General features: G+C 35.8%; 3 protein-coding genes across 3 annotated transcripts; 1 reads left to right on the top strand and 2 right to left on the bottom strand.

The window, feature by feature from the left end:
* Positions 1-316: 316 nt before the first annotated feature.
* LOC101260264 (protein S-acyltransferase 18) lies at positions 317-4,173 on the bottom strand. Its single transcript, XM_004229318.5, has 9 exons — positions 3,941-4,173; positions 3,741-3,854; positions 3,313-3,639; positions 2,668-2,736; positions 2,504-2,575; positions 2,281-2,409; positions 2,089-2,169; positions 1,214-1,387; positions 317-1,093 (listed from the first exon to the last, which is right to left on the bottom strand). The coding sequence occupies exons 1-9, from the start codon at positions 3,980-3,982 to the stop codon at positions 536-538; spliced, it is 1,566 nt and encodes a 521-aa protein (XP_004229366.1). The 5' UTR covers positions 3,983-4,173; the 3' UTR covers positions 317-535.
* A 2,155-nt stretch (positions 4,174-6,328) lies between these two features.
* LOC101259974 (protoporphyrinogen oxidase) lies at positions 6,329-11,777 on the bottom strand. Its single transcript, NM_001348379.1, has 8 exons — positions 11,112-11,777; positions 10,850-10,934; positions 10,548-10,695; positions 10,353-10,433; positions 9,981-10,152; positions 9,296-9,455; positions 8,988-9,091; positions 6,329-6,886 (listed from the first exon to the last, which is right to left on the bottom strand). The coding sequence occupies exons 1-8, from the start codon at positions 11,736-11,738 to the stop codon at positions 6,587-6,589; spliced, it is 1,677 nt and encodes a 558-aa protein (NP_001335308.1). The 5' UTR covers positions 11,739-11,777; the 3' UTR covers positions 6,329-6,586.
* Positions 11,778-15,167: 3,390 nt separating this feature from the next.
* LOC101266559 (meiosis-specific protein ASY3) lies at positions 15,168-21,555 on the top strand. The gene is made up of 11 exons (XM_004229506.4): positions 15,168-15,307; positions 15,810-15,886; positions 16,154-17,635; positions 17,731-17,863; positions 18,981-19,112; positions 19,256-19,316; positions 19,463-19,612; positions 19,686-19,744; positions 20,236-20,370; positions 20,695-20,786; positions 21,237-21,555. The coding sequence occupies exons 2-11, from the start codon at positions 15,854-15,856 to the stop codon at positions 21,306-21,308; spliced, it is 2,349 nt and encodes a 782-aa protein (XP_004229554.2). The 5' UTR covers positions 15,168-15,307; positions 15,810-15,853; the 3' UTR covers positions 21,309-21,555.
* Positions 21,556-21,878: the final 323 nt, after the last annotated feature.

Here is a 21,878-nt window from a genome sequence, read left to right as displayed (position 1 = left end):
AAGTCAGAATTTTCTAAGTAAAAATTTAAATTTATTAAACAATTGTTAGTGAGATAAAAAATTTAACGGAGAAAGGATCACATTTGCCCTTCTACTAAAAGGATTATGCGCACACAATCTAACGTGCAGTTGACATTTTAATGAGGTGAACAACAAGTGACATGTCATATGTTACCTAAGTTCATCATGAGAGAGTGTTTCTCTATTTAAAAATTTCAAACACAAGAGGAACAAAATAAAGCACATCTCTCGATTAATTAATAGAATTTTCAGGTACAAGTTCAACAATAATCCTTAAATAGTAAAGCACAGTATATTTTTCAATCCCACTTTGTTGGGGAACATATATAAACAAGACATTGTAACATACATATGTTGTGTTCGTTATGATGATGAAGTCAACTTGTGCAACAATATTAGTAACATAAATGCTATTACAAATAAATTAAAAGAAGAAAAATGTACTCAAAGCAGCCCCTCACTTTGTTGATGTTAGAAATTTGAGGGTGTCGCCACCTCCGATCCACCAGTGATGTTATCTGGGTGATGCTGCAGTTTCATTTTCTTTTTTCAAGGCAGAGAATAAGACCTGCCTCGAAATGTGAGTCTCGAGTTCCTTGGAGACTTGCGTTAACTTCAAGTCGAAATTGCCTTTATATCTATGCTTTGGTGATGGGGATGGTACAGTAGTATTACCACTACGAGGTGTAGGGACAACTGTAGGAGAATAGGAATGTCTTCGCCTGGGACTAGAAAGCTGCATTGGTGATCCCCCGCTACGGATTACCCTCCCTTTTGTGATGATCACATCTTTCGATAAAGCAAGTTCCCTACTGCTAGCCACAGATAAGGGAACTCTATTAGCGTCCAAATTCATCAGTGGTCCACTTCTTGTTTCTAGTGGTAGCGGCTTTAAAGGGTCTACTATTTCCTTCTGCTTGATGAGCCGTTCCTTTGCCTTTTCAGCTGCTTTTAGTGCTTTCTCTCTACTCATACTTATAAGTTTCCAGGGGTCAATGTTAGCTCGAAAACCTCGCTTTTCTTTCAATGTGGATGATTCTCCATCGATTTTTATAGATACTGTCTCCAGACTCTGATATGAATATTGCAAAATTCAACTTACAAGATCAAAGAGAAGTATCCAGTTTTGATTGATTTAAGTACGCAAAAGAATTGAGGCGAAGCTATTGAGGTGATAAATGTGCATATATACCTGATTCATTCTTTTTTCTCTGCAAGTAAGTTTTGAAACAAGTGACGGCTTCTCAGGTGAATCAAAGTCGATACTCTCATCAGAGGAGGAATCTGAATCTTCTGATGACTCCAAAAGCTCCATAGATTGGTTCTCCTCTCTCATTGCCAAGATATAATCATAAGTTCTCATTCCCTGCCAAGAGAACCATAGATTATCTTAAGCTGTGAAACCAAGAAACTTAACTGAGAAGTTGAGCAAACTCGTGTGTCGAGTTTCTTATGTTCTCAATAATCTACAAGCCTCCAAATGTGTTTTTTCTCAGCACAAACTGGTTACAGCAGCTCTAACTATGAAGATAAGCAGATAATGAACCTTAATTTAGGATTCCTAACATAATAGCAACTAGCAATATTAGCTCCAAGATGAGCTGCTTTAGGATTTTTACGCCAACATACATAGTACTTTAAGGTGTTCTTGTAGCAATTGCAGCCCTGGTTCTATCCTAAAGTTTCATACACTAATACTTGCAACGACACAACTTCCTATATCCACTTATGTTTCAGGAGTATATTGCAATCAACTGGTTCATTTTTCTTGTTTTCCTATTTCCCATACATATATAAGCTTGCTTTTACTTATCAGTTATTACATTCATAGTAAGCCTACTTATCTTACATTAGTTGAAAGGAACATGTGTGAATTTCACATAAAACTCTCAATGAAATATTTTGTACATAGTTACAAGGTGTCCTTTGCGCTTACTGTTAAGCAAAAACCAGAACTTTTTGTTTGTGATGCTATTCCTGCTTTCTATCCACAAAATCAAATCCAAAAGATTTGTTATGCTTTTTATGGTTGCACCAGATCATTGGGAAAAAGGGGGACAGTCATACCTTCCGGATGAGAACTATATGAAATAAGAAAAGCTGTCCCAGCGCTGCTACACAATACGATGTCATGAAAAATAAGATTACCTGCAAAAATATACATTGAAAGATGAACGACTGATGAAACTGTACATTGAAAGATGAACACCTGATAAAACTGAGGGAGATATAATGGAGAAAGCAAGCAAAGAATCATACACAAATTGTTGCCAGAACTCCTCTAGGGAACTTGGCACTGAATCTTCTCTGAATCTCTAGTTCAATGCTCCTTTTGTTGGCAAAGCACCTTACAAATATTGCAGCAGCTGTGCCTCCTTCAATAAGCAGCTGTTTCATCGAGAAATTTGTTAGCTGCTTAAGATGCAAACTCAATAGGGATATCCAAAAAAGAGAAATACAGTGAGAGAGAAGGTGGAGTAACCATTATCAAGAGGAATATCATTAGAAAAATGAAGCTGGTATAGTTCTTCTTCCCGACACAATTGTTTAACCACTGCAACAACTCAAAAACAAAGATCCTGTCAGTTTGAGTTTAGGTGTACCTTAATGTACAATGCAGCAGAGAATGAGACCCTATCTCCTTACTCTGCAGTGGTGATCAAATCCCTCCACACATCGATTGCAGGTCCGACAGTGTTTGCTACGCTTTTTAACCTGCAAAAAGGATCAAGTAAGACAATTTCATACAGCTATCAACTATTAATATCTGCATAATAATTTCATGTAGTTGTTTCCTTTTTTGTTTTTTAGCTCATATGTTTGTGGTAGTGGTAAGGTCTGCATACATTCTACCCTCCTTAAACCCCACTTCATGGAATTGCACTGGGTATGTTATTTTTGTAATTTCATATAGTTGTCAACTGTTAGAATCTGCATAATCTCGCTTCACCACATTCTCATTGTGTGTGCCGGATGTGGAGCTAGTTGCTCATAATTTTGGCAAGAATGATTTATTTATATTTGGTTTTGCATAAACTGTTCAATATCCTTGGTATAAGGAAGTAGATTTGTTCCTTGACACAAGGGAAGATTTAGTGAGTGGAAAAAGAGGTTTAAAACTTATTTAGGTCACAATTTCAAATCCCAGCTATCACTTTCTAGTTGAATCCCCTTGTATAAATTCCTGGCTTCGCCTTGGTGTATGCAAGCAGACAGTGAAAGAAAATGCATATACCTAGTAAGTTCAACAAATTTAATCAGCAAAATATAACGAGAAATGCAGCTGCAAACCTCAAAATCACAAAGCGAACAAAATGAAATGTCATCATCTTTTGTCTGTTGGGCAACCAAATCATCTTTGACGAGTAGTGGAAATGTGAGCAAAGGCTCCAAATGAAGATTACTTTTTAAAGGATCCAGGTACTTTCTCCTTATAAATGTCTTAAGCACTCTGCGCTCGATTCTCCTTAGAAATCTCACAACAATCTGTCCCAATACAAATCCATAATTAAGATTTGAAAACGCAGTGCGAGTGCTTTTCCTCCTCATCCTGAACCTCGTCTTATCAGTTGGATCGATAGCCGCACACCTTATAAACAGAAATGCAGCAGAAAGTGCCTGCATTAAAGCAAATCACACGTCCAAAATTCAATTGCCTGCCTTGATACAGTTAATCGATTATACTGAGCTACAATTTCACTAGTGAAAGTTAAAATTACCACAAAGGAGAAAATCGAGGTGACAGTGATCTCAACAACTCTGTTACCGAGGAGAAGACCGATGAAGGTGTAAAAAAACACCAAGAGGAAACAGAACACCGATATGCCCACAATCTGCAGTTAAACACCAGTTCAAAACAAGTAAATTCAGAAAAAAAATCAAAAAAAAAAGTAGCTCGGAATCGGCTGAAATGACGAACCTGCAATGTGTGAAGAGGACGTTGCCATCCATGGCGTCTCATGTTTGTTGAGTTCGTCTTCGTTTCAGTGAGAGTTCTCTCTATGAGAGATTTTGAGTGTTTCCAACGGTACACATTGTTCTGTGCTGTATTTCAAATTTTGAAACGAGATGCCCTTCTTTTGCTTCTTTTTGGGCCGCTTTTTAACCCAATCCAACTTACCATTTTATGCGGTTGACCGTCCGATATGTCATGGGTCATGGTGTGTTAATGATTTTTGATTGACTTAAAAAATATTATTATTAGATTTCTTAAAATAAAAAAGTATAGTTATGTTAATAATTGGTAGGTTTTAAAATTCTATAAAGAGAAATTGATTAACTATTAAAATCCTACCAAATAAATTTATGAGTGAAAAAATATATTTTGTGGAGTATATTATATTTAGAAATAATGAAATATTAGAATTTTTCGCATTAATTAATTGATTGATTGCAAGTTAGCATGTAGTAACGTTCAAAATTTCAACTTTCCAAATCTAATATGAAGAGGCACAAAAAAAATTGGATAGAAACTTGAAAATTCTAAGTCAAACAGTCTCAAACGAAATCTGAGTGAAGAGAGTGTTATATTCTAGGTGTTTTGATGATCCTCACAAATGCGGGGACCTGGTTCCTGGCAGAGTGCTCTCGTCCATATACAAATGGGTACAGTCATAAAAGCTGTCATGTCAGGTGGTAAGTGAAGAGTGCAGTATCCTACACCAATAAGAAGAGCGGACGAGATTGTATGTTTCAGTATCTCACAAATGCAGGGACCTGGTACCAGGCAGAATTTCCTCCATCAGATACATAATTGGTTACAACTGTAAAGCTGTCACGTCAGAGGTTGGTAAGGCGTCAGTGTACTACACCAATCAGAATGGAGGAGGGTGTTTGTCCAAAGGATAATAACTCTTTATGTTTGATACTTTTTGCATGACAAACACCATATTATATTCATTCATCCAAAGAAGAAAGTCAGCCAGCAAGCCTTTTCAAGAACTCATACAGAAGTTTGCAAGGGACCTGGTTCCCCCATTTGTGAGGGACCTGGTACCTGCAAGACAGCGACGTGAAAAGGACACAAGACAGCTGTCAGAAAAGCTGTCATCTCTGATGCGGTAGGTGCACAGCTTTTCCAACAGCAGGCCTTCAGCCAATGGGATGACTTCAACGAATTTGTGGGAAATTATATTATCTCTTTCCAACAAGCACAAATTCAAGACTTGGCAAATTAAACTTGGATTTTCTCTGAAAATCACAAGCTTGAACATAAGGCCATCTTCAAGAAAGAACATTGCTCAACTCAACAGAATGACCTGATAGAGTAAAGAAGAATCTTTGTTGTATTTAGAGCTTTGTGTCTATGTACTTACTTTGTAAATTTGTTCCTAATCTATAAAGGATTCAGATATTTGTTTTGGGTTTGTAAAAGTCTAAATCAGTTAAGGTTAACTGATTTAGTGGGCAACATTGTTTTGTTGCTTAGTCAAATTCTAAGTCATCTAGAGTTAGGTGGTTTAGTGGGCGGTGTGGTATCCGCTTAGGCTCTTCAAGTAATAGGTAGATTACTTGATCGTGAGATTAATAACTTTTTCTCACATTGATTGTAACCGGGTTTCACTTTTGCTTGAGAAGATTAGTGAAGACGATTGTAAATCCTGTGTAACAGGTCGTGATTTTACTCCCTTGAGCAAGGAGGTTTCCACGTAAACTGTTTGTGTTGTGTTCTTCATATTGTTTAATCTTCTGCACTGTTTTTGCTGTGTCAAGGGACCTGGTCCATTGACTGGTAGTGGACGCACATATTCCATCATAGAGCAATCCAGGAATGGTTGGGGTGATAATGTCTAAGCATGGACTGCGTTTCTTAATACCTAAGATTTCTTAAGACAATAAGAAATCCATATTCCAACTTTCCAAATCTAATATGAAGTGGGACAAAAAAAAAATATGGATAGAAACTTGAAAATTCTAAGTCAGCCAGTCTCGAACGAAAATATGGATAGAAACTTGAAAATTCTAAGTCAGCCAGTCTCGAACGGAATTTGAGTAAAGGGGTCTAGAGCAATCTAGGAATGGTTGGGATGATAATGTCTAAGCATGGACTGAGTTTCTTAGTACCTAAGATTTCTTAAGACAATAAGAAATCCATAGGACCTTTCAAAATTGAATTCAAACGAGTAGAACTCTCGATATAGGATTTGGTGTAAAGATGTTAGTTTAGAACGTCAAGATTGAAAGTATGTTGCGAAATGGGTGTTTGTGGAAGGATTTACGAGTCCCTATCCTTGAGTATGGTATAATCTTTGACATTTGGTCTTGGGATGAATAATTTCCCAAAGAAATCAAATTCCAAGACCAAACATATTTAACCAAGCCATATAATATATCTACTGGCAAAGCAGGCAGCTAATTATGCCCAATATGTTAGATTTTCTTACAATTAACAGATACTCGAACTCTAAACGTATTGTTCCTTGACAAGAACATTTTGTCCCAAAGAAATGAGAACCAAGATTACAACAAAAACGACTGAAATCAAGCATAAATCATTTACCAAAGCTAAAATAACTCTAATAAGCAAAACTTTTGAAACCTAACAGTACCTCCCCAAGAGGAGGTTTCATTTGTATGCATACTGAGACAGAAACCCAGTTACTTCAGATGCAATTTCATAAGCACCTTCAACACACCTTCCCAATGCTACACCAGACACATAATTACCCCCAAGGAATAGCCCGTCAAGCCCATTATCACTTAGAGCAGCTTTAGCAGTACCTAGTGTATCCAGATGTCCGACCAAAAACTGTGGGATAGCTTGTGGCCATACTCGCACACCCGTAACAAAGGGATCTTGTGCTTTGGGTTTTATAAGCATCTTTCTGAGGTCACGGTCAACTGCTTCCACAAGTTGGCTCTCTGTCTGCAAGAGGAATGAGGTATAAGAGCTAGAAACAATTTATTCAAGGCCCTGAAGCATAAAGAATAACCGCCAAATATTTCATAAAAATACAATGGAAAAAGCACAAAACACAGCATTCATCGAAATCAAGTGTACATCAGAAAAGTAAGACAGAATATAAAGAGTTAAGAAGATTGTCTCAACCCAAAGAACCACTCAACTGAATGAAACACAGATTTACAGGAACATGGTTCAATCAATAATCACCATAAACTATCAACTCATGGATGCTATGCATCTCATAAAGAAATGCAACAAACAAAGAAGGATGTATCAAACACGAAGAAAATAGGCAAGCAGATAAATAAATGATAGATTTTTTTCTGGAGACACAAATAAGTGAAAGACTTCAACAAAAGGATTATATCTGGTTGCAATTTCTGAGCAATAATACATCACCATAGATGGAATGATTTTTTCACAAGCATCATTACACCAACTTCACATAATCTTATACTTTGTCCTTGTTGTACCTCCTTTACTTGCAGTCTGTAATACCAATGCCACCTAACCTTGACATTCTATTCTTCTATTAAATTTTCCACGAAACACTAGTCAGTAACTCACACACATTTGAATCTTGACTCAAGACAATGGACCACATCACATGAGAAATGCTTACCACAATATAATTTACAAAAGGTAGGGTGCAGGTGATACTTATTAGATGGCTCTACTGAACCAGTAAAGCACATACTTTTACATTGCAGACATGTATCATAGTTACAATGCATTCTGAATATGTATGGGGTACAGGGTGCTGCATGTTTATATGTATGGGGTACAGGGCTTTAGTGGCTGATGCCAGGAACTAAAGGAGCAAAGAAAATTATGAAGAACAATACTATCATGTATACTCAGACAGTTCGGATAGCAAGAAATTATATAGAGGTTCTGACAGAAAAACTGAACATAGATTATATGGGGATTAGATGCCCTCAACTATATTTTGTGTTTATAATGAATATTGTAAATGATATAGACAATACTGGAACTTACAGATAATTGCATTAATGAGATAATTGCATTAATGAGATAAGTCCAGTGACTTCTGTACATTCTTATTAACCTCCAATCCTCCATCTTAGTTACTTTAACTTTAACAGAAGGTTGTAGTTTAGCCTTATCAAAAAATAAAGAAAAGATGCAGACTTGCAGTTTGTTAATGAAGTAGTATAACAGCAGTAAGAGAGTTTGAAAAGCAATAGCAAGTGGAGGATATCATGATACCAGCACAGAAATTTTTTAAAAATCACTGGTATGACAACAGTTCTAGGGCTATACAAGGGGAAGGCATGTCTTAGTATAATCCCACTTTTCCAGCATTTGATGGACAATAATTCAATTACTGAAGGAGCTCAATCACTCAAGTTGATAGGGAATCCTTCAACAAAGAGCATACTAGGGCAAACATGCTAGGTTGTTAAACAAAATGTACTTCTCAAAAAGAAAACATTAGTGATCCTATTATGCTTTAAATCTTCAAAACATGTAGGGCATGTGAAAGTTTTCTTCTTTCGGTAAATAATTGTAAACAAAGGCACTGGCTAAATTAATGCAGGATGCCTCATCCAGAATGGTATCATATATCACTGATTATGTCATGACTGCAGATTTAAGTGCAATAAGAGCCAGTTCTCCTAATTAGAGCTTGTTTATTTGGAATAAGCTTACATGACTTAATCCAGTTTCCGTTAAATCAGCGTCATTAAATACTATTAATGTTGGTTACTAGAAAGATCCAACTTTACAGTTATAGTTAACTACTACTTCCATAAAATCTATAATTATCATCAATCACCTTCTATCACTTAGTTATATAAGCAGAAACAGTTCTGTAATCCAAATTGGCGTGGTCATTAATCTTAAGAGAGTAACACCGAAAACTTATCTAAAAGGATAATACACAACCAGAAAGCATCTAGGGCAACGATCAAACTGAGGTTTATGTTTGTTACTACAGGACTTTCAGGTGATGCCTTCACTGGCCAGGCCATGAACATTCATTATAATAAATCAATACTGCTGGCACTTGGAGTTGTATTCAATTTAAGTGCCTTACCTTAGACACAATTTCAGTATTTGTTGCTCCTCCAATGTAGTTCAAGAGTAGCACCCGGCCATTTGGAGCACGGTTAGGGAAGAGTGATGAACTATATATTGTTCCTGCAAATGAGACACAATTATAATACTTAAGATGAAACAGATCTTGTAATTATTGTAAATCACTCTGCAAGGTTAATGTCAAAATTTAGGGTAATGAGGGTCATCCAATGATTAGCATCTTGCAATTTCATAATAAAAGTCATACATCTGATATGGATAGTTTGATATCAAAAAAAAGAGTGGATCTTTTAAACAGAAAGCTACCTAGTGTTTCCACTCCCTGTGAACGTGGATGCAACTGCCCAAATCCCTTTAGTTCACCATCAACCAGACGCTCATCACGAATAGCCTCTTGAGGATATGAAATTGTCACTGCTGCAACTGGGGGATAGTAGAAACTTGAAAGTGCATCTGCTGCGGCGACCTGAGTTTAACAAAAGATTAAAAGACATTTTGCTTCAGCAAGAAACAGAAGAAGCTCAACCACAACACTACTCATTTTAAGTGAGCCATATTTTCTTGCAAAACAGTTATCAGAATTCAGAACTAGTAACCTTTGGAAAATCCAAGGTCAAAGCATTTAAGAAAATTGCTAATAAAATTTTATATTAAAAATCAAAATAACATGAGAGATAGAAAGACACAGTTCCAACTTTGATGAGGGGATGGGGTACGGTGCACTCTTGATCTCATTAAGCAAGTGCATGTTAATTCTCAGCATGACAAAAAAAATTCTTTTTTAATTTCTCTTCTTGCTGATCACATTATACAGTATACAGATAGTATGTGGCTGTTATATGGATGTGTTCGAGCCCCTTTCCCTAGTCCAAAAAAAAAAAAGACTAAACTTTGCTCAAACATTTCCATCTTTTTAGACAAGCTTATATATTAGAATGCCAAATGAACAATAACAATAATGACTTTGGAGCAATCAGTAAGGGCAACACACCGAAAGAGGGCGTAATATGTTGCTTGCTACATAGGATGGAACAGTCATGACAATGCTTCGACTTCGCAGAGAAACTACTCCTTCTGGTGTCTCGTATGTCAAGAGATATCCTCCTTTATCTGACTTTGTAATGCTAGAAAGCTTCCATGATAGTTTCACTTTGCTTCCCAGTCTAAGGAAACACAGAGAGAACTTATAAGCATTTCCAAGTTAAGAATACTACAAGAGCACCAAAGAACACACTTAAGGCACCAAAAACGCCAACATTGAGCTTTAACTAGTCAACTTTTGATATTCTTTTCTCTTCCCTTTTTCCCAAAAAGTCTATTATCCTGGGATTGGAAGCATTGAGCTGGGAGAGCAGAAGAGCACCTTTCACAAATTGCATCTGGCAGCATTCTCAGACCCTTCCTAAATGAACCAACAGTTTGTCCTTTTGGTGTTGGTAAACGCCTGTAGAATGATTACTCAAGTCAGATACTCGCTCTGGAGACAGATTCTTAAGAGAAAGAAACACAAAGCCTGGAAAGAAAAAGCACAAAGACTTTGAATCAAGTCCATTATTACGGATCACGAGGCGGTTTAGGGTTACTGGATCTCTCCTTTATTGCCTTAAAGGTTCCCCCAATAATGCTACCACCAGTTTGTTCTAGCTTCCACACTTTCCCAAATGCTGCTTTCATACTCAATTTTGATGGGTCGCCAGCATAAACACCTATAAAATGATGAGTGAGTATCACATAAAATTCATTCAAAATTCATACTGACACAGTTCTTTGAAAAATACGGATATCTACAACAAACAGTATTTAACAAAGTGAACAAATGCCCGCAATAGTTTCTGCAGATAGGGAAGAATTGAGAGGTACCAGAACAAAATGGTTCAATCAAACGTTCAAAGACTTCAGCACCAAGATTACGACGCACGAACTGCTCAACTGATTCCTCATAACCCTGTCACTTTTGCCAAACCATGCGGAGTGAGTGGAAGGCACAAATTATCAAAATGTTTAATGTACAATCTCTCTTTTATTTGCATTTATTTTTCTTTATTCGTGTGAGAAGAATCAATCAAAATAAATAAATGCATCAATGTTGCAGAGAGATAAGGGAAAGAGTATGAGTACAAACTGGAGGTGAAGGGCGAAGGCCAATGGCACCAAAACCAGCTCTGAGCTTGCCAGGAATACTCATCAAATCAAAGAAGGGAAGATCAGTGAGCTTGCCGGGAACAGGCCTTAGTTTATCCTTCCACAAGACAAAGCGAGGCGCATCAGGATCTCCCAACACCAAATCATCCTTCAATCCACAATCTACAGCCATAGTCAACATAGGATCCGAAGGCTGGAAACTGTTAGGACCTTCTTCCCATAAGTATCCATCTCTTTCCACCGTCGTTATGTTTCCACCGGCACGATCCCTCGCCTCCGTCACCATCAAATTGGGATAATTAGCCGATATCACCTTAGCAATGCAGAGACCACTAATTCCTGCTCCGACTACCACACAATCCAGCTCCGGTAACTGATTACCGTCAACTTCTGAGGGAGGAACTGTATAATTCTTCGCAACGGAACACCGTGTTCTCCAGCCATTGCAATTGACACTACTGCGCTTGGAGGTGGAAAAGTATGGAATAAAATTCGTACGATTTAAAAATAAAAATGACGGCGATGAGGATGAGGAGGAGGACGGCGACGGCAGCGGCGACCGGTGAGTGAAAATGCTAGGATGGTTGACGACGGCCGTTGTTGTCATGACTGCACTCTCAGCTCCTCTGAGAAAATATCACCGTTTGCTTTAGCGTTATCGTTTCAGTTGATGAAAGAAAATGGGATTTGTAGACCCGCACAATCTCAGCCGTCGGTTTTCTTTATGAGTTCACATCTTTCGGCTAGGAATTAATGTTGATGAGATAAGGGGTGATGCTACAAGATAAGTTATTCCCTTTGAAAAGTTTGTTTTTTTTAAAAAAAATGGTTTGATTAATTTGATATTGAGCTTTAAAAAATGTTTTAATATAAATTAAAATTATATGAAATGTATCAAAGTGTCATTTAATCATTATTGTATTAAAAATGAAATTAAAAAAATTAAAATCAAAAGTATCGTTTAAAAAAAAAGAAATGATCAATTCTTTTTTAACAAATTAAAGGAAGTAAATTTCGTTTTAAGAGAAGTTTATCGATCTTTATGAAATGAAAATAGAATTTATACATATTTTATTTTTCTTAAATGATATTTATAAAATTATATTGATATTATTGAAGCAAGTAATGTTTGTATATGAAAGCACCAAAAGCTCTAATTAACTAAAAACTTGCATAATCTATTGTCATGGACCAATCCACTCATCATCGACAATATTCGTGAAATTTGTTTCAGAAGTTCATTTTTAGGTGAAGTTGGTGGAAGCAATAAGGTGGCAAGCGGTCAAAATAAGAACTTTATGAAATTGATAAGTCAAGCTTTAACGCTAAATAAACTAATGATTAGTGAAAAAAATTGAATTGACTACAAACGATTTGGAGACAAGTAGAGACAACAACGATGAGTGTGAATGAATAATTCTTTTTAATCAAAATACAGGAAAAAGTATTGAAAATATTTTTAAATTTAAAGTGAATTATTAGTTTCAATTAAATTTTTAACAGTTTTTAAAGACTAATTCAACTTAACATATATCTCTGATTTGTAACATGAGTAAACATACCTTATCTCTAAATTCTCGTCAAGTTTGGAGGTATTTTCAACACTTCTCTCGACTTTTTATTTAGGCTCGTGCTATAAGAGTTGGATATTAGTTATTACGTCATGTGACAGATCAGAGATATATCTAAGTTTAGTTAGGCAAATAGAAGTGTTTTTTTAAAATTGACAATAATTTAAAAACGAAATTAATAATTTATATCAAAGTTTTTTTTATATACTTACCTCAAAACTACAGTTATAAGATGGACTTTGGAATTTGATGGACGAGGCCTACTGACTCACTTTTTTGGTGGGCCAGAAATTAGCCAGCCCAATTCACCTGTATGTGGGCTGTGGGCCTCAGTCCACATTTCTAAAAATATATAAAAAAAAAATTAATTTTAAAAGAGTAACTTTCAGATATAGTAAATATAAAAATCATACTTGTATGTTATGGTTATACTTTGCATAATTATGCTCCATAACAAACATAAATATATATATATTTCGCTATGCATGTACAAAAAAAACAATTGTATAATTCGCTATACATATACAAAGAAACGAATTGTATAATTCGTTATACATATACAAAGGAAAGTAGTTGTATACAACAGATCAATTGTATAATTTGTGTATGTATAAAATGAGAAAGAGAGAAAGACAAGAAAATTTGGCAAAGGAATATTTGTATTGTATAATTATAAGTGTATATGACGAATATATATGTATTTGCATGTGTATATACAATTTCTCTCGATTTATATTAATAGAACACACAATTTATACATTTCGTTTTTGTTTGTATAAGCGAGAGAGGCGAGCACGATCTAGGAGAGTGTCGAGCGACATCTGAAAGAGGGGAGAGAGGAAAATGAAAATATATGTATATAAATACAATTTTCTTCCGCTTTATACAAACACAAACATATTTTATACATGAGCAACTTTCACATATAGCAAGTACAAAAATCATATTTGTATATTATTGTTATGGTTTGTATAATTGCGTTCTATAACAAACTTTATGCCACGGGTATTTCACTATACATATATACAAAAGAAGCTGACTAATTCACTATATACATATGCAAAAGAATCAATTGTATAATCTGTTTCGGTATACGTACTGCAAAAGAATCAATTGTATAATTTGTATTTGTATAGCGAGATTTAGAGAAAGACAAAAGAAAACTTGGCAAAGGAATAACGTATTTGTATAAACATATGTGTATAGGACGAAAATCTATGCATTTGTACTTATATATACAAATCTCTTGCTTTATACAAATACAAACACGATGTATACATTTGTATTTATATAAAGTGAGAGAGACGAGTGAGAGTGGAGAGCGAGACTGGAAGAAGGTAGAGAGAGGAACGAAAATATATGTATATGTACAATTTTCTCTCGCTTTATACAAACATAAACACATTTTATACTTTTGTATTTGTATAAATGATAGAGAGTCGAGCGCGACTGCCAACAATAACGAGAATGGCGAGCAAGATTACAGCTGAAAAGAGGCAAAAATAGCAACAATTTACTATGGAATACAATAAAACCAAACTATGTTTTATAACATTCAATTTAAATTAATAATTTGCTAATATATACACTTTTTCAAAAAATAAACTCTTGAAAAAATATCATAAAACTTATGACGTATATAACACAACACATCATCATCTTCGTCAAGCACAGATGAATAAATTTATGGCAAGCTTGTCTTAGCATCTTTCATTTTCATCTTAAGTTTGTATACAATATCAATTCTTTAAACATTAAAAAGGAGTAACTAAATAAAAGAACTACACATAACATTTAGATGTACACAAGAAAACTACAAGTTTGAGAAAAATTATACAATTTGTATCGAATAAAACAAATAATTGAATATTTTCTTGAGAGATAAAAAATTTATACTTGATTAGAACACATGTCTACTAATGCTTATGATCATTATGATGATTACATCGCTTAATGATTCTAAATTTTACTAATTTTTATAACTTTTAATAGGTTTTGAGTTTAGATTTTGTGTTATTTTAAAAGAAACGAGTTTAAAACACACGCAAACCAAGTTTTTATCCAAAAAATATATTGTTAAATTCATTATTATTAAATGACAAAAAATTTCATTTTATATTATTGCATATCTAGTAATTTTAAATGTTTCTTTACATTACTATTTTATATCACTCTACACATAACCTATTATTTCTCTTTTGTGATGTATCATTCATATTGTCTGAATGTGTGATATTATGTTATGGTGAAAAATAATATCTATAATATAACATAATACAATACAATATCCAAGTGGTAAAATAATAGGGTACAAAGTTATGTATACACACACATTATGAATCAAAATATGAAATAACCCATCCAAACAAAGGTGTAAAACGCAGTTGTATATAAAAGAGTGAAAGCGACGTACACGCTCCATTGTTTCGTCTTTTCCCGCCTCTTTCTCAGTCTGATCACGCAAAATCACCCGTACGCACTCTACCCATTTCCTAAAATTTCAAAAAGGACCCCAAAATCCTTTGTAGTATCGACTCGAGTTCTTCTTCTCACAGCTCAGAAACGAACGGAGGCGCATGGTGAATCTCGTCTCTGCTCATTTGTAGTAAGTAATTCACAATATCTCCATGATCGACAATGCATGTAAAGTTAATCCTCATATATTCGTTCCCGCTGAAGTTTCTGTAAATTGTAGCTGTTGGAGATTCTAGATTCACCCGATGTTTGATCGTTCGCTGATAGATTTAGTTTTTCTTTTCTTAACGAAGCTTTGATTTGGCGTTTTGTTTATGAATGGGGAAGTACGTAGTACAGAAATTGTTCTCGAGTGATTTGGATTTTTGGATGGGTTTTGAATCTGAACGTTTTATATGTGGTTATGCTGTAGATACCGATAACTATTTAGTATTAGAAGTTCTCTGTTATTCTCTGTTCCACATGTGTGTGTTTGTGAAAGAGAGACCTAGAGTCTTAGTCTATGAAGCTTAATTCCATTCTATGTGAGTATGGCGTGTGTTTGTGAAGGCAATTAGCAGTACATGTAAAACTATAACGGTGGAATTTGATGGGTAAGCTTAATTAATCATTCTTTCTGCTTTCATTTTCAGAACTCAGGTAACACGCTTACTTTGGATCAGCTGAATTTGCAGCTATGGACGTCAACAGGAAGTCAAAATTACGAGATGTAAGTAGTCAGCTTGCAATTTGAATCTGGGTTAATTATTTACTTGAAGCAATTTGCAGATTTCGTATATGCATATTGTTCCGTCCCTGTTGTCTTTTGACTTTTCCGATTAGTTTAAATTTCTTAGTTTGTCAGCTCGATGTGGAGTTTAATTTTCAAAATTTCTTAGGACCAGAAAGGTCGACCCCTCGCTCTGTGTGGATCTGATGTCATGTTCGTATGCTTAGAAAGCTAGATGTTGAAACACTATTATTTTGTTCTTATCAGGACCTTGCCAGTGACACTTGGAGTTTTGGCAGCAATTACCACCAATCCAGTCAATCTAGAAAGATGTCCATTGGAATTGTAATAGATTCAGTTTCAAAATGCAGAACTCAGAAAGTACAGCAAGCTGAAGATCAGACTCACTTGGCAGCAGTGAAAACTTCTAGCAAAGAGATATGTGTTTACAATGGGACAACAATGCCTCAGAAAACTTCAAGCAAGGGGAATTTCACAAATGACAGAAACAAGAAGGAAATAGTGAGCACTCCTACTATCAGAAATCAAAGAGAGCCCACAGAGAAGCAGACATCTCCTTGGATATCCACTAAAGCCCTCCACCATGAACCAACCTCAGAGGCAGATACTCAAGTACAGAAAACTTCAACTGCACAGGGTGTAGTTGAGATGTGCAACACATCACACAGAGTAGAGGTAGGACCAGCAGAGTGTTCCTTAAGGTCTTTCTTAACCCAGACAAGGACTTTGCAGTTTGAAAAATCCAAGCAGGTAAAGGAGGATGCTTCTATAGAGAGAAGGGGGAAATATGCACCCAAAGTTGCTCTGAAAGACATGCCCGAGAAAGCAGAAAATACAGGCAATGCATCTTTAAGATTGAAGCTTCAGGAAATCTTAGGAACTGTTTCTTCCCCAACCAAGCAGTGTCCAAATTCTCTAGTTCCCGAGCAGGGTGCAAAAGCCTCGGAACCAGAGCAGAAAAACAGTGGAAATCATGTTGGTGAACCTAAGCAAAATTCAGATACTATAGAAAGTGATACCCAAAGTTATGGGTACGCTATTAGGAGACCAACTACTCGTTCTTTAGCTCGAAAAAGAGCCCCTGCTAAGTTGAAATCACAAAATAGAAAGGGACCACCAGCATGTAAAGAGGACCACTTAGAGAAAAATGTCTTCGTTCCTAAAGATCTGCTTTCTAGGACGTTACGTGATGCTAGCACTAGTAGTCCTTTGATGGTATATGGAAGGAGAGGAAAGAGGAAGAGTCACCACATGGAAGCACCTAAGGTTTGTGAGCAGAACAATCAAATGAAAGATGAAGACACAAACAATAAGTGTAGAAGAGTACCAGTTCCTGAGAAGTTTGTACATCCTGGTGATGGCTCTACTTTATTTCAGGAGAAAAATGACAAGTTGGTCCAACCAGATGCTGGTAACCTAGAATCCCCTGTAGTGGAAATGACTGAGCAGCTGAGAAATCTACAAGAACATATAGATCAGAAAGGAAACTCAGCAGAAAAATTCAAGAAGAAAGCATTGGACTCGGAGTCTGACAATCAAAGCCCAGTTTTTGCTTTGAAAACACCTGGCAGAAAATCTTTTCCAGGATTTGCACCAAGAAGCAATCTGGGGCAACTGCATGGTGATGATCATATAGATATAACATCAAAAACTGAGGGAATTTGTAAGGTCAAGAGCTTTGATGGATTTAGACGAGAATATAAGTCCAATACACCCGAAGAATCATCAGTATCCTTCTTATTGTGACTCAACAGTTGTAATCTAGTGGCTGATTGTCATAGGTTGTAGTAATGAATTGTTGATTTTCCTTATAATATGTTAAGGATGATGCAGGAAATTTGGAAAATTCTCCTTTTCTGGAATCAAGACATATAGAAGATACACAAATTAAGTTTTCCAAACCATCATCCATGGAAAGTGATCCCGAGGACTCGGAAGACAGTTCAAATATTCAAGGTTAAAATGATGCTTTGTGATTCATGTTCAATTATTTATTCATATTGATTCAGTTCCCTTAGTTTCTTTCAAATGTAATCATAAGTCTCCAGATGATCCATACTGCATGTAAATTACATTTTCTGCTGATCTACGACTTGACATCTAATTTCCCTACTTTAAGGTTGTTGTCTGCTTAACTTGAAATAGTTTTTGTGTGTATATATATAAATGTGGCGCATTTTGACAGCTAAGGTGTATGGAGGCAGGAGTTTCAAGTAAACATTTGTCTGTGTGTGGTGAATTAATGTGATTGTTTTTTGTATATTACTAATGGGACTTAAGCCCCTTCTAAACTTGTAGTTCGGGTAACTTATGTTGTTTACAAGATAGAGTTGCCTTGCATACTTTATACCATTCACCCTGACTGACACTTTGTGCTTATCAGTGTGACTGATGATCACCTATTATGATTTAGTTGTACTTCTGGTACTTCTCAGTGTGACTGATGATCACCTATTATGATTTTAGTTGTACTTCTCTTTTCTTTCACTTCTTATGTGTTCCGTTCATTTATATCTTATCGTGGGTGAGGTGCAGTTTGAAAGGTAATATAATGGCAGCTTGTCACTTGAATAGTAATATACTTAAGCCCCTTTGTCATTTCTGTTGATCTGCTCTAGCTTAGAGTGATTATCCATTGGTGAAATTGAAGAGATGCATATAGATTTCTTTTATGTATCAACTGCTTAAAGAGAAAGGAAAAAGGCACAGTGAAAATGGAGTTTATAGTGTTGAGGTAACTTTGGAGATCCACCTGAGTGTACTTTTTCCACAGAATAATCTGTAGATTCTTCACCAGAGCATATAGAATTTAGTACTTGGAACTTGTTACCTGAAAAAATGACATAGCTTAGTATTGATTTTCATTTGAAATGAATATTATTGATTGATATTTGGCTGACTGAAGGAGCATTGTGTGGGACTTCTAGCTGACCTTTCATTAGTAACTAGGTTGTTCTGCTGACCATCTTAATATAATATGAATTTTTCTTAGAAGTACGTGATCTATTGATCGAGCCTCCCAATTGATTGAAGCAAAATCAGTTATTCTCATTACTTTATGATGTATATGCAGCTGATATACAGCAACCACCATCTCCTGAAATTTGCAATACCGGGGAACAACCTCCTCGACCAAACAAAAAGCTGTTCAACAAAGGGTGTGCTAATCTTTCTGGAGTTAGTCTTGCTGCAACTTCTTCTAAAGGTTCATTTTCCATCAATTCAAATTCTCTGCTTGTCTGATGGATCTTTGTGTTGTTCCTTATAATTACTTTTTCATTCCAGTTTCTCAAGACTTTCTCCATCTCTCTCTCTCTTTTTCTCTCTTCTCCATTTGGAATTCAACAGGAATTGATTGTAGGCAGTTTGAAAGGCATTTAGAACAGAATGAAGAGGATGTGCTAACTAGGTACTACTTGCATTTTCTTGAGTGAACGAATTAAAAGCTTTCACATTCTTCCTCAGAGTTCTCTTTCCCAAGTAAATGAACTAAAAATCCTTCAGCACAGAGTTCTATTTTTCAAAATTTCATTGAGCTTCAATATCACTTTGCAGTGCCATCACCTTATTTGCTTTCTCATTAGAGAAAGTTAGAAGCAAGCTGAAGTCTGTGACTAACCAAAGATCTGCTGAGATCCTGAAGTCAGTTGCTGAGAAAATACATATGCAGTTGCAGAATGCTGAATTTCAGATTCAAGCAGACATGTAAGTAAGCATAAAACGGCAGAAACAATTTCAAAGATTCTGTCTCTTTAAATATGACTTTTCTCTGTTCCAGGGGGAGAATAAACAGTCTGAATAAATCAAAGAGAAAGCATGTAGAAGAAGTGCTTCAAGGTAACTTGTTAACAAAATATTGACAATTTGCTTGATATCTGCTGCTTCTGGTAATATTTTTTTCAAAATTTGAGTGCCTGAAGCAGCTTAGTTCTGGTATGTCCTATTTGTTTATGTCATAGAAAGGTTTTTCCCCCCTTCAGATGTTCTAACCTGTTTTACCAAAGCCCCTAGAACAGGGTATTATTCTGCATGTGTGAGTTATGGTACCTTGTTAACTATCACTTTGTGGATCCGTTAGATTTGCGTGCCATAAACCCTAGCATGACAAGTTTCATTTTTCTCATCTGTTGCCGATTTTAGTCATGCAAAGTTTTTTTTCTTGACGTGATGAGCTTGTGGAATTACTTCCATCATCTTCCACAATGCAAATGCACATGGAAATATGACTCTTCAATGTTTCTTTCTAAGTTTTCTCTGATTTCCTCTTTTCGAGGGCTATATGGTTCTTTTTCTTATTTGAAAATTAAATACTCTGAATTATGTTGCAGAGAAACAAAAACACCTGAGTGCCATATACGAACGATTCAAAGAAGAGGTCACTCGGCATCTCCAGGATTGCAAGAGCACACTTGAATCTCTAGAAGCACATGAAGTCGAAGTGAAAGCAACTGTGGAAAAGAGAAGTATGACAAGATCTTCTATGAACTTTGCTAAAGCTTAATTATTTATTTGAGCCAGTAATTGTCTATATATTGAATAATATTTCCTCTATTGCACTTTAAAGCATCTGGACTACAGGAAGGGCAGTAATTGATGACATAGCATGTTAATTCTTTGCTATTTAAGCAATATATTAAATTTCACACGACGTATTGCTGCATAAGCTTTTGCTGCACATACATTTTTGTGAAACTAAACATTGATGAGGAGCAACAAGTACATATTGGACCTGTGCCTGGTAATCACACGGACAAGCTAAATTCTGATGTTTAATTTTCATACTGTAGAAACATCAAATAAGAAGCTACTTTTGGAAGTGGAAGAATCAATTGAGACTCAGCTTGACAATGCTGAAAGAAGGGTTTCTTCGGTCCACCATGTAAGTATTCTTCACTCACAATTTGGAGAATAGCTTTGCATTCATCTTTATACACCTCCCCACAACACACTCACACACACACAACCCCCAAGCCTATCCGACTGGAATGTGGCGTGAATGGCGGTCATCAGATTATCTTCATTATGCATCTTATATACTTGGATAGTCGCTTCAATTATCTATCATGTACACAATTTCAAGTAGCCGTTCCTGTGCTACATAAAGCAATGGAGACTTTAAGAGTCAAATTGCTGATTAGATGTGTTGTTCCATGTCAATTGCCAAGTTTGCTATGGAGCAGTTAATTTCAATTATACCAATTAAAGTCAACTTTAACAACTAGATAATATTAACATCACAATTAGTTTTTCCACAGTAAAGCACTTAGCTGGTTAACTTCATTGACTTCCAATTCTGGAGGATATAACTGCAAGTTTTTTGGTTATGTAGGCGGCAAGGGAGAAGATGCGTCAGCTGAAATTCGTGGTTGCTGAATGCTTAAAAGAGGGTGTTCTTGGTTGACGATCTCAACGTCTCATGGATTTTCAGAAGAACGTTATAGGCATATGTCCTGAAAGCGTGGTTATTACATTATTTTCCAGGAGTTAATTGCTTCTCTTTTTTCTTTTTGGGGCTTCTGGAGTCTATTTTAATTTTAGTTCACTAGCTAGTACTACAGTAGATGCTCCTATCAACATTCTTACAGAAACACAATTCCTCGAATCCTTTTATGTAGCCTGTGTGACAAAATTAGAAATTGCGCTGATTATGTTGGGTTTCAAGCGTCTGATAATAGACTAAAGACTAGGACAAATGGTCATTATCATAGTTATAAACTCTCCCGAGCTAATGACCCTGGTTCATGATTTTCTATTGAGTTTGACAATGTTATAGTATGGAACAAAAAATAAAAGAAGAAAAACCAAATGAAAGAAAGTGAGTGTACTAAGCTTTCACCATGCGCGAGGATTGGATAAGGGTGGACCACAAAGGTCTATTGCAATCTTACCTACATTTTTGCAAGAGGTTTTTTTGAGCCTGCAACCTTTCTAGTTACATGGCAACAAATATCTACATAACTAGGAGTCTAGC

This window comes from Solanum lycopersicum, chromosome 1 (assembly GCF_036512215.1).
Source record: "Solanum lycopersicum chromosome 1, SLM_r2.1".
Classification (NCBI taxonomy): domain Eukaryota; kingdom Viridiplantae; phylum Streptophyta; class Magnoliopsida; order Solanales; family Solanaceae; genus Solanum; species Solanum lycopersicum.
This window is presented reverse-complemented; position numbering and strand designations above follow the sequence as displayed.